This window comes from Papilio polytes, unplaced genomic scaffold (assembly GCF_000836215.1).
Source record: "Papilio polytes unplaced genomic scaffold, Ppol_1.0 DF821911.1, whole genome shotgun sequence".
In the NCBI taxonomy this organism is placed as follows: Eukaryota; Metazoa; Arthropoda; class Insecta; order Lepidoptera; family Papilionidae; genus Papilio; species Papilio polytes.
The window spans coordinates 84447-98127 of NW_013527293.1; the positions used below are offsets into that span (position 1 = coordinate 84447).

General features: G+C 37.6%; 3 protein-coding genes across 6 annotated transcripts in view; 2 read left to right on the forward strand and 1 right to left on the reverse strand.

Moving 5' to 3' along the window:
• Window positions 1–1375: 1375 nt before the first annotated feature.
• LOC106107730 (lysoplasmalogenase) lies at window positions 1376–6785 on the reverse strand. Of its 4 annotated transcripts, none has more exons than XM_013288723.1 (4): window positions 6577–6785; window positions 3657–3829; window positions 2638–3025; window positions 1376–2529 (listed from the first exon to the last, which is right to left on the reverse strand). In XM_013288723.1, the coding sequence occupies exons 1-4, from the start codon at window positions 6595–6597 to the stop codon at window positions 2440–2442; spliced, it is 672 nt and encodes a 223-aa protein (XP_013144177.1). In that variant the 5' UTR covers window positions 6598–6785; the 3' UTR covers window positions 1376–2439. The 4 variants fall into 4 exon arrangements, with proteins under 4 accessions (XP_013144177.1, XP_013144174.1, XP_013144176.1 ...); XM_013288720.1 differs by having other exon boundaries at window positions 3657–3897; window positions 6577–6784; XM_013288722.1 differs by having other exon boundaries at window positions 3657–3900; window positions 6577–6784.
• A 239-nt stretch (window positions 6786–7024) lies between these two features.
• On the forward strand, window positions 7025–9002 carry LOC106107729 (zinc finger protein 330 homolog). The gene is made up of 7 exons (XM_013288719.1): window positions 7025–7281; window positions 7478–7628; window positions 7794–7905; window positions 8008–8127; window positions 8248–8412; window positions 8579–8653; window positions 8778–9002. Exons 1-7 carry the CDS (start codon window positions 7142–7144, stop codon window positions 8933–8935), a joined length of 921 nt encoding a protein of 306 aa, XP_013144173.1. The 5' UTR covers window positions 7025–7141; the 3' UTR covers window positions 8936–9002.
• Window positions 9003–9406: 404 nt separating this feature from the next.
• LOC106107717 (rho GTPase-activating protein 26) overlaps window positions 9407–13681 on the forward strand; it is an 18531-nt gene continuing 14256 nt past the window's right edge. Inside the window, exon 1 of the mRNA XM_013288702.1 lies at window positions 9407–9813. Within this exon, the coding sequence (XP_013144156.1) occupies window positions 9650–9813 (164 nt within the window). The 5' untranslated portion in view covers window positions 9407–9649. The remainder of the gene's footprint in view (window positions 9814–13681) is intronic.

The following is a 13681-nucleotide window of genomic DNA, read 5'->3' on the forward strand; positions in this document are numbered from 1 at the left end:
GAGTGACCCCGCCCCGCCCCGCCTCGCCCCGCGCCCTCCGCTATGCTACAGCAATCCTTCATTTACACAGAGTTCAGAGTAGGACGATATGTTATAACTAAACTTATGTAGTTGGTCCTTCGAGTCGGATTTAACGCAAATCTAACATTCGATTTCAAGAATTTATGTTTTAAGATAATAATTTCCACTTTTTAATATTAACATGCATAAACGCCATTATATGTAATTCGAATAGGGCATCTTTGTGAAATGTTGCAAAATTAAGGTATACAATAAGAATGTTGCTTCACAATCGAGTACAAGCAGATAGTTTCGTCGTATCGTGTTGTGTACATTGTGTAATGTGGCTGTATTGTCTGCGATATCTTTGTAAATAATATAGATTATATTTATATGAAAATGTAATTGTTTTATTACCTTATAGAATTCCTCTACCAAAAGAAAACATGAATTATCAATGTATAAATGAAACAATATATAAGGGTACACCTTTATTTATTTTATTTTGTAAACATTTATCTTCAAAAATGTCCGAGCTGTGGTATATACAAAAGTTTTACAAAATAAAATCTACACATTTAATACAAGATCAAAAGAGATGTGACATATGTATGTACACTACAGCGACTACTTGACAAATACTATTATAATGTTTATCCGATAAATGTTAAAATATTAGTTTAAAAACAAATATAAATAGATATACAAGTACAGAGGACCATTATCAGATGTTTTAACATTTTTTAACATAGTTTGTCATGTCTAAGGTCAACTATCTACTAAAGTACAATCGAATTTAATAGAAATGAGAAATTATATTCACACCTCAGCAGTCCGCTTGCAAACTTCGTTCAACTACAAATAAAAAAGGTCGTCCCTAATATTCCCGCGTGCGGCAACTTCATGTCAAAGTCCCGTCAAAACCTTTCCATCCGTTATTGAGAAAGCGTTCCCGCGCAATTTTCATGTCTCTGGCTGACAATGTCATTTATTGTCTATTATTTTTGTATCATTGTATGATACGAACATTTATGTATGCCTTATTAAAGTAAAATTGTTCAGTTAGTTTTGTTACAAAATCTCATTCCCATTGATTTCGATACATGTAAATTATTTGGAAGATAATGCAGTGCACTAAAGTAACAATTTACTACATAATTGTCGCGATATGTCTGTCTGTCTGTCTGCAGAGCGTGCAGACCACTGTTTAGTTAAAAAACTACCTTACGTAATTAACTATATATTTATATAAACAAAAATATAAGAGATTACATATCACCATTTACTTAATTATAAATGCATTTTACGTTACAATAAAACACAAAGACAAGTCTTGAAGACATTTAAAATATAAATAAAAATATTTTTATTTCATTGGTGAAATTAAATATGCATTTAATTTTGTAAAAATTGTCTCCATTTTAATTCAAAATCTTAAATTATAAACAATTAGTGCCTGCACTCTTGTTATCACAAATGTTACGTAAAATTTCTAAAAACTTTTCTTTGACATCATCAAAGACAGTTACTTCTTTCCATAAATAACTTAAAAGGAAAGATTTATTTATTTGCATTGATTAGCAACACTACTTAACCGAAGGTACTTGAAAAATTATTCGATTTGAGAAGTTATATTATCCCCGGGTGGCATTGGATATATTCTGTATTCATTACAAAAATATTAAATGCCCATTAATTATTTTATTAACTCGGCACGTTTTATGCGAGCAATAGTTTTGTGTTCATTTTAATCTATTGTGGTTTTATTGATTTGTATATTCAAACGATGGTTGGACAGTTTTCCTACATTGGTCTTTTATGTTTAGTAACAATAACGGAGGCCGAGTCAAAAACTACATTTACATAACAAATTACTTGAATGCGCTTGTGTCGTATTCAGACGCTGTTTAAGACGCTCACATGGAAGCCATCACGTGCTTTGTATACATACAATTAAAAGTAATTTAAATGTGCCTAATAGATTTTTTTAATAAATTATTTGCCTTTGCCGATTTCCAAATGTAACAATTACACACTCCTTGTAAGAATAATAAACCGCAAGACGGCGGCAGTCATTTTGGCACATTGGTTTAAAAGCTATGCATAAACAATACAAAATCAGACGGTTTATATTCACTATGCATTGTTAAATAACATAAACAGCAGCGTTTTATTTACACTGCTAATCCGATTCAATATAACGCCTTATTTAAAAATTCTAAGATAATTTACCCCATAAGATAAAACCATTTGATAATGTAAGTATTTCCCGCCACGGCCCTCGCCGGCGGCTCACAGCGAGCTGCCGAAGTGCTGCTGCAGCTGCTGCAGCTGCTGCAGCTGCTGGTTGCGGCGCGGTATGTTCCGCAACACTTCGCGACTTCAACTAGAGGCGGAGCGTCGGGTTTTTTCCGCACGGAACATAGTCTACAAAGGCAATTATTCGGCGAGCCTCAGCGCCTCCATCGGCAAGAGCGCGCTGAGGGCGATCAGCAACTGCCCCAGGTAGTACGTGGACATCACCAGCACCTGATCAGCACGACAACCCCTTTCAATCCAATGTAATATGGTATGAAATGAAAATTCATGAACTATATGAGTTATACGAGTGTAATAAAAAATGTAATGGTCTCTCACATTCTTGTAGGGCAGTGAACCACCGAAGAGGCTGTACCCGAGCAAGCCGTCGGAGAGGGCGAAGAGCAGGGCGCCGGCGCGCTGCGGGCCGGGGCGTGCGGCGCCGCGCCACGCCATCGCCGCCAGCAGCGCCGCGTACACGTGCACGAGGAAGGTGAAAGGCTTCAGCGCGGCGGGGCGCAGCGTGCGCACGTACAGCGCGGCGGCCAGCGCAGCCAGCGCGCCCAGCCCCGCGCGCCGCGGCCGCAGCCCGAACGCCGCGATGTACGAGATGTGCGCAGCGCCAAACAAGATGATGCCGCCCGCCAGCATCTGCGGCCACACCAGCGCCACGTCGCCCAGCGCAGACAGCGCCAGCCCCAGGCTCACGAACCAGGCGTATCGGCCCCTGACACATCGATACTTTGCACCACTTACATGTATATTGCGTAGCTATTTGGACCATTAAATATTTTTTCAAATTATTATTGCGATCTAAGTTTTTACTTGCATCGGACTACTTTGATGGTGTGATAACGGTTTCAAATTTATCAGCATAACACTAAATTCCTGGTGCAAAAAGTGCTGTATTAAATTGCTATCTTCAATACGATAAAATATAAATGAATAAGATAAAAAGGGATACGTGAAGGTGAAAGGGTACATAAACAAATAGGTTCAGTTAACATGTTCTATAGACAATGCAAGCTGATAATACAATCGCCGTGCGCTGCTCTCATAGATAACAATCGCCTGGACTATTTGGTGCTTTGTACGTACCCTTATGATATAAAATGTTTAGTCTCGTATCGCTTGGAACTTTATTAATGGAAATTTACGAAAAACATATATATATATATCTCGTACGCTCTCCGTGTAATTGTAAAGCAGGTTTTGTTTTAAAATTAATCATTAGATTATGCTCAAGGGAACCATACAGCCATTGTGTCCGATTGTTGACTACACATGTCTTGTGATAGCGCACGATACGGCACTAATGTGCTTGTGACGTGAAGTACCGCAAACGAGGTGGAACTCACCATTCCCCTGCAGTAAAAGCGGCCTTGAAGAGTACGCAGCCAAGGAGACAGATGATGGGTGCGCACTTAAGCGCGGCTGTGGCGGCCGACGGCGCGTCAACGTCCAGCGCGAAGTACATACACACCGCCTTGAAGAACGGCACCAGTTGCGCGGTCACGCATGCCCACTTCATCTGCGCACCGACACCCTCAGATGTTGCATTCTTTCTCATCATCGTGCAGCCGAACACCTCACAGAACCCTACTGAGCCAGAGAGCTTCTATGATGAGATATCAAAACCTCACACAGCTTTTTAGTCGTGAGTTTTATTTGAAACAAATTGGTGTCGATACTTTCGAAGATTCAATATTTTAATAAGTGATACATATTTTAAACGGGACGTGGACATGATTTAAGACTGGAGGTATGGTGGGAGCGAGGGGGCTGCGAGAGCAGGTAGCGGGCATGCGCACTGCGCGGCGCTGCCGGCCACCCAGGCTTCCCTGGCCGCCTCGCTATACGTAGTGGGATGTAATGCAGATATATAGAACTATTGCAATACGAGTTCATCGAACCGGGCAGCTAAAATGCGTCCTTATTCTCATCATTAAAATTAATATGCTGTTAGTTGTTTGACCAAAGTTTTAAAAAGGGGACCCGGAATTTCTTCTTGCATTACCACTTATTATTATACTGCGCTAGGTTGTTGCACTTCCCTTTATAAGCCAATAGGACTGCTGACGTTATGAGAAACAATTTATTCGGGATACCTCTATGAATTAAAGTATTTCGATAAAATAGAATTGTATTAACATCATGAGTGAAAATATGACTTGTGCTAGTGTAATATAATCCATGGTAATCCTGTGTCGTATCTGCATGTCGGTGGGTCGGAGGGCGGAGGGGCCGGACACCGTGCAGTTGATTAGAGTACCGACGGGGCCGGGCGGCCAGGGCTCCGTTGCCGGTGCGCTATAAATACCCTGCCCCCGCCCCGCGTCTCGCCGCCGGCCATGCTGCTCTTCAATCTATGCAATCGATGCGATTTCTGAGCCATGGAGAATGTACTTGTAACTACGAACACTACATACTACCATTAATCTGTATTAAAGGAATAGCTTCATATACTTTTAGTATAGATCACATCGTGTGCTCCAAGTTTTATCACTTTCTATCTTAGGGACAGATAATATACAATATCATGTAATATTTTGGTACAAAATGCAAATGCACTAGCGATAAATCGTTAATCAGTTTGTTTGTTTACATTTCCGTAGACGTTGGAAGTACAACAAAGGTGTTATATCTATGCAAATTATCTCCGTGACCGGAGTCGAGCTGGAAGGCACCTTTGCGTGACCTGCGAGGAAGTTATTTATTTACAATGCTATTTAAAGTGTGGCCAACATGATATTGTCATAATAAAGTTAGCAGATTAGACGTAGACAGAGGTGATAATCATGCTTGGTTTATTAAATTAGTCTACTGTAAACATTAGTTATTTTGTGACAATGGTGAAATTATAATTTACGAATTTTTCTGTACAGTGCGTGTATAATTTAAGGGTTTATCTTGGAAAAAACGTAAAAATACAGAGCAAACAAATCAATTAGCCACGACACCTAAATATACGTAAATAAATGAATGCTAACTAATGGTGATGTGCAAATTCTATGTAATTACAATCAGTTTATAATGAACTGAATAACACGGGGCATTAATCTTAACTGGAGACTTCAAATACATTGATAACAATGCTTGTAACAAGAAGGTTGTTTTGGATCCTTCGGCGATTTGTAGACCTACCCGTTATTGGAATCACCTAGAACCTAGGCAAATGTAGGCTGTGACTAGCACGCAAAATCTGGCAGATGTAATGGCAAACCAAATTCCTTTATTTTATCTGCATCGCTATCTACGGACATTCAACAAGAACAGACGACGAAAACAAAAACCGCCGTCGTCGCTCAACCTATCTGGATGGTAATTACTACCCCTAAGTTGGCGGCGGGATCAGCGTTGTATAGCAAATTAAACATCCTCTATCTCTTCAATATGTAGATATCTATCTTATTAAAGACATTATATGTGATTATTGAAAGCACACCCGATGGCACCAAATAATGAGGTCCACAAACGCGCACGAACATAAATCGCGCACCAAAACAGACAATGTATTGAAGCGGTCAAACACGGCAGGAATTTTCCATTGAAGGAAATAAATATTTAGCGAACGAATTGCCGCAATTGGACGCAATATCATAATTTTTATATAGTTCTTTTTTTCGCGGAAAATCTCTTACGTTTGTCGTGCTATTTTAGAAAGTCCCTGATGTTATAAAGCCGATACGAGAACGAAGAACGTAAAACTGTAGAGGGGATATAACATAACAATAAAGGGTTTTGTTTTTGATTGTTCACGCTCCTTGCTCATAATCGCGTCGATGTCATTACATTGAAGATCCTTCATTGTTTTCGAGAACAATGGTTTTAGGTTTTGAAGTAAAGTTTTTAACATAAAAATTCACGTAAAATAATACAGACAACCTTCTCCTTTTGGAAGTGGAATAAAAGGACAAAGAATAACTGTATTTAATTTTTCTGAGTTGTTTGTATTATTTATACAGTAAATATCTATACTGTCTGAATTTACATTTTAATAAAATTGGAATTGAATTTATAAACATTAATTAAAAATCCATAGTTTCGATACCTTTATTTTAATCCCATCGGAAATTAGAAACTCATAGCGGCACAGTAGCCACTGGCCTCCATTACAAATTATGTTTAGTTTTCGTAATGATTTCAGCAATATTGCAAATTGGAATAGGATAGGAAACGCGACCTTTGTATCACATTGTAGTTGCGATTTATTACAACTTGAATTTCATAATTATTGGATCTAATGCTGTATACGAATAAAAAACAAATTATACTCACCAGATCTCCAGTTACCGACATAATTCGGATTTCAGAACTTATTGTCTTGTTATATTCACGTTCGCATTAATATACCTATAACGCGTAAATACTAAACAATAAGTAAACACATACAGCTGTCGTCAACGGCAGTAGCAAAGTTGTTTAAAAGGAAAATGCAATGCAAACAAATATTTATTTTGATGTGAATGTCCAATGATAACAAGGTACTGTGTTGCCAGGAAAATAAAAGAGATTTGCAACTTAGTTTTTGTATTTCTTTTGCGATTTTCGGATTTACATTAAATCTGTGAATGAATCCTAGAGCGTTAAGTGATTTTTATCGAGTGTTCTACCCTTTTCATACAAATGAATATTTTTACTGAATACTGAATGACACCAATATTTGTTGGCAACTGACACAATTTTACTTCAAATTCGAACGTCAGTTTGTTGTCATTTTGACAACTGACTTTTGAAGCTTTTGGAAAGTGAAACATTTTCTAAAAGTGTCAGATTATAATAAACGTTAAAGTATTGTGAGTTGTAACTTTGTTTTATAGTTGTTTACATTTTACTATCTAAAATGCCGAAGAAAAAGACTGGTCAAAGAAAAAAAGCAGAGAAACAGAAGCTGAGACAAAAAGAAATCAGAAATGCCAGGGAACACGTAGACATAGCCCAGCACCCTTGTAACATGCCCATGGAATGTGATAAATGCCAGAAGTAATTACACTGTAACTTGTTCTGTTCATTGCAAAAATGTATATCATAAGTTAGTTAAACAACTCTAAATAAATCCGTTGATTCACAATTCAATATCATATATTGCAATAGACTAGGTTAGAAAATGTTGAAACGTTCCTTAAAAAATCAAATGATGGGGACACATGTAATAAAATAGATACAATCCGATTTGCAGGAAACAAAAGAGTCGCGCATTCTGCTACTTCTGCCAAGCCCTGCAGCGGCTGCCGGCATGCGCGCACTGCGGGAAAGTGAAGTGCATGCTCAAGTCCGGGGACTGCGTGGTGCGCCACCCCGGGGTGTTCACCACTGGAATGGGAATGGTGGTAAGTATAAACTTTTACTTTTCCTCTGCTGTTATTTATGCAAAATCCAACTTTTTATTGTTAAGTATTGGTTTATGACTCTTAATTTTGAGTGTTTTCTAAGATGAGGTATGCATAAGTTTCCTCAATGAAACTGTATCTAACATATGCATATACTGTTTGCAGGGTGCAATCTGTGACTTCTGCGAGGCATGGGTTTGCCATGGGAGGAAGTGTCTGAATGCACATGCCTGTACCTGCCCACTTACTGATGCTGTGTGTCTTGAATGTGAAAGAGGTTGGGTTCAAGTCTTTTGCTGCTTGCAAAATTTAATTAACAGATTTTAACATTAACAAATCCTAGAGGCACATCATCAACTAGTTTAATATGTTTCCATAGGTGTATGGGAGCATGGTGGGCGCGTTTTTCGCTGCTGTTTCTGCCAGGGTTTCCTCTGTGAGGATGATCAGTTTGAGCACCAGGCCTCCTGCCAAGTGTTAGAGTCGGAGACATATAAGTGTAAGTTCCAAGTTATGAAGCCTTTAGCCATCTAAGTGCAAATTATTTGATTACTCAATGTTCTTAAACAAAATGATGGTAGTTTCAATAATTGATTAATGTATATGTATGGTGTGCCAGGTCAATCATGCAATCGCCTGGGGCAATATTCGTGCTTGCGCTGCAAGACATGCTTCTGTGATGAGCATGTGCGGAGACGCGGAACCCGGCCCGACCGCCGCGCCGCTCCGCCCTGCCCCAAGTGTGGCTTCGCTCTGCTGCTCACTGGCGAACTCAGCATGTCCAGTCAGTATACACATGTCACATCACATACACACATTTTTTTATCTTAATAAAATTAAAAATCTTAGTAAAATTTGGCATAGATGTACATTTTGAAGAACACTCAGGTTACCAATTAACTTAACATTTCGCTCAACAAAGTCATGGGAAAAATTTACCTTTTTCACAGCGCGCTCGCATCGTTACGGACGTCAAGGCGCTCAGCCGGCTGACGATGACGATTATGGCGCTGGTGGATATACTGGTGAGTAAACTTTTAGAGGTTGGATACTTCATAATTTTGTATCAATGAAATGTAACGACTTATTTATTCCTTACGAATAAAGCCTCAGTATTGTCCATCTGACACAATTCAATATATTTTGCAGGTTACGACGCAGCCGCCGAAGGAGGTGACTACTCGTACTCTTGCTCCGAGTCGGATGACGACGACGAGGATGATGATGACGAGTCTGAGGAGCAGGACTCTGACGACAGCGAGCAACCCGACACCACGGCCGCTGCATCTGGCAACAAAGCGCCTTAACCTCAATACATTTTCCATAACATATTCAAAATTATTTAACATATAGTAAAATATTATACTTACTGTACTTTTGGCCTTTTCTTTATTTTTACTTTATATACCGGTTGTTTTGAAAACAGCGTTCATATTTTTCAAATAAAGTAATAAGCTTATCACACATCGTCTTGATAAGTCGATTAATCATAAGACACCATATTCACATTCGTCAATTTGAAGAAAAACTTTTTCCCGCTTCAACAAAAAAGTGTTGCCAGTAACACATTTTATTGTTTATTTCCAGTTATTTTATCTGGAAAATTATTTAAATCTTTAAACCTGTTAACACTTGATAACTGTTAAGATGTTGTTTGTTAAATAATTAGGAATTTGTATTGTTAGCGAGTTTTTTCTTAAAACATACTTCGTTTGATCTATGAATGTTACCAAAAAGAATCAATTTTTATATATGGTAACATTGAGTCGACTATCGCATTCGTGACTTCGTGACAGCACGACGATCAACGAATGCGAATAATGCTCTGAAACGAAAATATTAGTGTTCATTTTTTTATCCGTTTACAAATCGTTTAGTGATAAGCGCCGATTACGTCCTGTTCATAAAAAAATTCCGTCCGTGTTCACCGACAAGTGCATGGAGATGAGACCGTCGTACGGCGGTCGGTGAAAGTGGTTTGTGGTTTGTGATCGTGTCGTAGTAAGTGCAAGTGTGCGAGGATGGGTGTGGGGCTCCAGCCGCTGGAGTTCACGGAGTGCCTGGCCGATAGCCCGCACTTCCGAGAGAACCTGCAGCGCCACGAGAAGGAGCTCGAGCGCACGAGCCAGCAGATCAAACGACTCATAAAAGAAGTCAAGGATGTTGTTCAGGCCGCTAAACGTGAGTGATAAGTCCTTCATCAAAATTAAATTACTATCCCCATTATTTACCAGAGATATATATTTTTTTCATTTTAGTAATTTTTTAAGTGATTCGAGTCATCAACTAGATGTCCCATGCAAGTGTAAACAATACAATTTATAATATAATGTGGGCTCAGTAGATTTATCTCATGTAATTTATTGTGTTTGTGGCAGTTTTATGTGGCACTTGTAGAGGTGATAACAATGCAAGTGGGACGAACTGGAGGTGTGAATCTATGTGGCCTTGTAGCTCTCTTGTTATGTAACCTTGTGATGCTTGTACCACATATTGACAATGTACATCAATTCATCTTTTTAGTTATGCATTAAGCTTCAAAGTTTATACATATATTTTTTAAATAACTTCTATAAAGTTACCATTTCAATACATGTTGCTTTTAAAAAAAAACACACATATTGGGATACTCCTCTTTGAAAGTTGGGTAATGTAAGTGCTGCACATCCATTTAACAAAGACATAATATAGTCTGTAGCTTGTATGTGTCAATTTAATGTTATCTGAGGCAGGTGAGTCATGCTTAGTTCATCAGAGTCCATAACGAACACCCACTCAGCTAAAGCCAATAAAAGTAGAGATGCACCATGTTAGTATAGCTAATACCCACCCTAACTTAATGCTACATGCCTAATTGATAAGTAACTTGTTGCATTTTTTTAAGGTTTCTTTGTTATTCTTGTTTTCTTTGTACAGTTTGTTTGCATTCTTAATGCCTTATTTGTTTACTTGTCAATCTTGTTTGGTTCTATTTAAGGATATGTTGTTGTGTGGCTTTTCTATGTTGCTCTAGTAATGCTGTTGTGACCATTTTTATTACAGTAATATGATAGAAATTAAATGTATATATCTATTGTAGACAAAGCCTATTTTTTGTTATGTACCTAATGTCTGGAAATACATTTATGTAATCATTGATGACTTAATTACACAAAGATAAAGTTAAGTATGTCTTTTGTGCTGGCTTAATGTTCAAATATTCACCTTTATTATATAATTAATAGAACAAAGCTAATTATCTATAATTAAAATATTTTGGTAATAGACTTTTGCATGAATTGAATTTTTTACCTGGCAACAGAAGACATTTTTTTAATAATTTTGTGTTAGAAATATAAATGTATGTATGGATAAGAATGTGCCTTATCATTTATTTTGTATGTCACAAGACAACAAAGGATACTGCACTGAAATACACTAGAACACTGTTGGCCAAAGTACACAAGACATGTAATATTCTTATGACACACTATTCAAAGAAAATTAGATAAATTTCTGTCTATTTAAATTAAAATTAATGTTTGTCTGTTCGCTTTCCATGCCTTCCTACCCATACTTCTAGAGAACCAGTCAATCTAAAAACCTATGTTTTTCCTTTAAAATGATTAGTGTAATGTTTAGAGGCTTAGTATGTTTTATAATCAAAGTGTAATTTGATAAGGCAGACTGATAAGCAATGTGTAAGGTACACAGGTGTGTCGTAACACCCTGTGCTGGAGTAAATCATTACCAATTAATTTTAGTAATGGCTTTAAAACCCGCTCTTTCTTTGAAATGAGAGTTTTTTATGATGTTAGTATTACAGTAGCTTTACTACCTTATTCTTGTACCTCTCAAATGTTGTTATGTTTATGGTGCTTGCTGTTGCTTGTGACTTCACCCTCATGAAATTAAAAAATAAAGCCTTTGTCACTAACTGATAATGTAGCTTCCTAAGGGTGAAAGTAGTTTTGAAATCAAGCAAGTAGTTTATGAGTTATCTAAATACATACAAAAATACAAATCTTTAGTATTTTTTTATTACAGCATGAATATTATTGTCAATTATCAATATTCGATCTGGGCGATAATTTAAACATATTCTTGCTATAACTATAGAACATTAGAGAATGTAGGTGAGCTTGTTATCGGCGGAAGCACTTCATTAGCGTGCCCCCGCCTTGCGCGACTCCGGCGTCTCAGGACTGGAGACATTCATTGTCAATTTATTGTAAGGTAGCTAGAATAGTATATGTCAAGTGGTTATTGAATCATGTTGATATGCTATAACTATACTTGAATTGTAATAGAAAAGATACCTTTGTCTTCCTTGTTTACATTTTAGAATAGATGCAAAAGACTGTGTCGAGTGTTCTTAGAAACACTGTAATCTTTAGTGTTTAATGTATACAGTTTTTTTTAACTATCTGTTGCCCGCGACTTCGTCCACGCAATATTTAGATAATAAACTAGCCTATAATATGCTCATCTTTGACATTTACCCTTCAGTGATAGTCCAGTCGAAATCTGCCCAGCTGTTTCGGAGATTGCTCGGAACAAACGCGGCTTGAGGACAGACAAAAATTTTTTTAAAGGGATTTTTGTTATTAGAAACGCAAATACATCCCGAAATCTATAATTTTTTATGACATTACGAACAGACACTTCAACTTTATTATATGTACAGATTGTCCCATACATGGAGATAGGCTTTACCGATGTGTTTAATTGTAGTGGGACTCGTTTTTATGAATTTGTAATGACATTTAATGATTGTCGGTGTCATTGACGCAAAGCTCGACAAAGCGCGTTTGTGTAGCGTGGGATCGAACTTAGGACGTAACCTGTTACGTGATGCATTGTGCGCTGTTCGCACGGAACGAGGGGCGAGGCTGCACTCATCAGATCAGATAGTGCAATCGTCAGTTTTTCACTAGGAATTAAGACGTTTAAACGGAAAAATAATGACCTAGTGTAGGCTTCCGTATCTAAAGATTGACAGTACGTTTATGATACAATTCATATTGTACTTTTATAAATGCGAGTGATATTGCGACATGCTTGTAACGAGATTACATTTATGTTATAAGAGCGCCGGCAGTGGCGGCGTGGTCGGCCTTCACCTTCACTGTCACCGTCATTATCTTATTACCTTCACTCTCCCGATACCCGCAGTTTGTAATAATATTGTGATGATGTCATGAAAGATTTGTAACCAGCATCAACCAGGTATCAACCAATCCGCCTTTTATTGTGACTGAGTTGCCACTTTGTTGCCAGTTTTGGACTTGAGTACCGCAAGCTAGGTGACCTACACCACACACCTATGTTCTTTTGGTTCTATTGTAGTTGCTAGTTATAAGTGCTTTTTATGTGTTAGAAGTATCTGTTTTAAAATGACTATAGATAAATTAAATGTTTTCGTTATGCATCGATTTATTTTACAAACACAAAATTGTTTAAAAATAATTAAATCTTATTTTTTAATAATAAATGTATTCACGTGCTTTGGACTAAACTAAGTTTTGGCAAACATGATCACAATAAATAATATTAGTTCATAAAAATCTTATAACCATTAGGTGTCATGGGTGACACTAATTGTTATTGAATTATGGCAATATCACCTTTGTATTAATGATTTTTCTTAATAACAGATTGTGTAGCAATCGATCAAGCAAGTTTGAATAATGTTTTACTATCACCATTGCGCAATATAATACGACAATGCACCTGCATTACATTTAACAGGTGGTAATGACCATTTAGTGCAAATAATGCAACAAGTAATGCAACACAGTACATAAACAGCAGTTTGCGTAATACAGTACGGTGCAAGCGAGTGGCGCTCCGTTCACCTTGAGCTCAAACCGCGACGACAGTGACTTACCGGCCTACAGTCCCATAGTACCACTGTCCGTCCCCTGGTCAGCTACCGTCATTAGTGGACATAACAATATTTTATCTCTGCTATAGTTTGGTGACTTGTAGAAGACGACATCATGAAGAGTTGTGGTATTTATCCAATTAAAAATACAACAATTGCAACAGTGTTGAATAATATCGCTGCAATA

Excerpts from the sequence above, each read along its gene's own strand:
- LOC106107730 (XM_013288720.1), bottom strand. The coding sequence starts at position 3,871 with ATGATGAGAAAGAATGCAACATCTGAGGGTGTCGGTGCGCAGATGAAG. Across the intron at positions 3,026-3,656 it reads GCTTTTACTGCAGGGGAATG|GGGCCGATACGCCTGGTTCG; the intron begins GTGAGTTCCACC and ends TCGATGTGTCAG. Across the intron at positions 2,530-2,637 it reads GTTCACTGCCCTACAAGAAT|GTGCTGGTGATGTCCACGTA; the intron begins GTGAGAGACCAT and ends CGTGCTGATCAG.
- LOC106107729 (XM_013288719.1), top strand. The coding sequence starts at position 7,142 with ATGCCGAAGAAAAAGACTGGTCAAAGAAAAAAAGCAGAGAAACAGAAG. Across the intron at positions 7,282-7,477 it reads GAATGTGATAAATGCCAGAA|GAAACAAAAGAGTCGCGCAT; the intron begins GTAATTACACTG and ends TCCGATTTGCAG. Across the intron at positions 7,629-7,793 it reads CCACTGGAATGGGAATGGTG|GGTGCAATCTGTGACTTCTG; the intron begins GTAAGTATAAAC and ends TACTGTTTGCAG.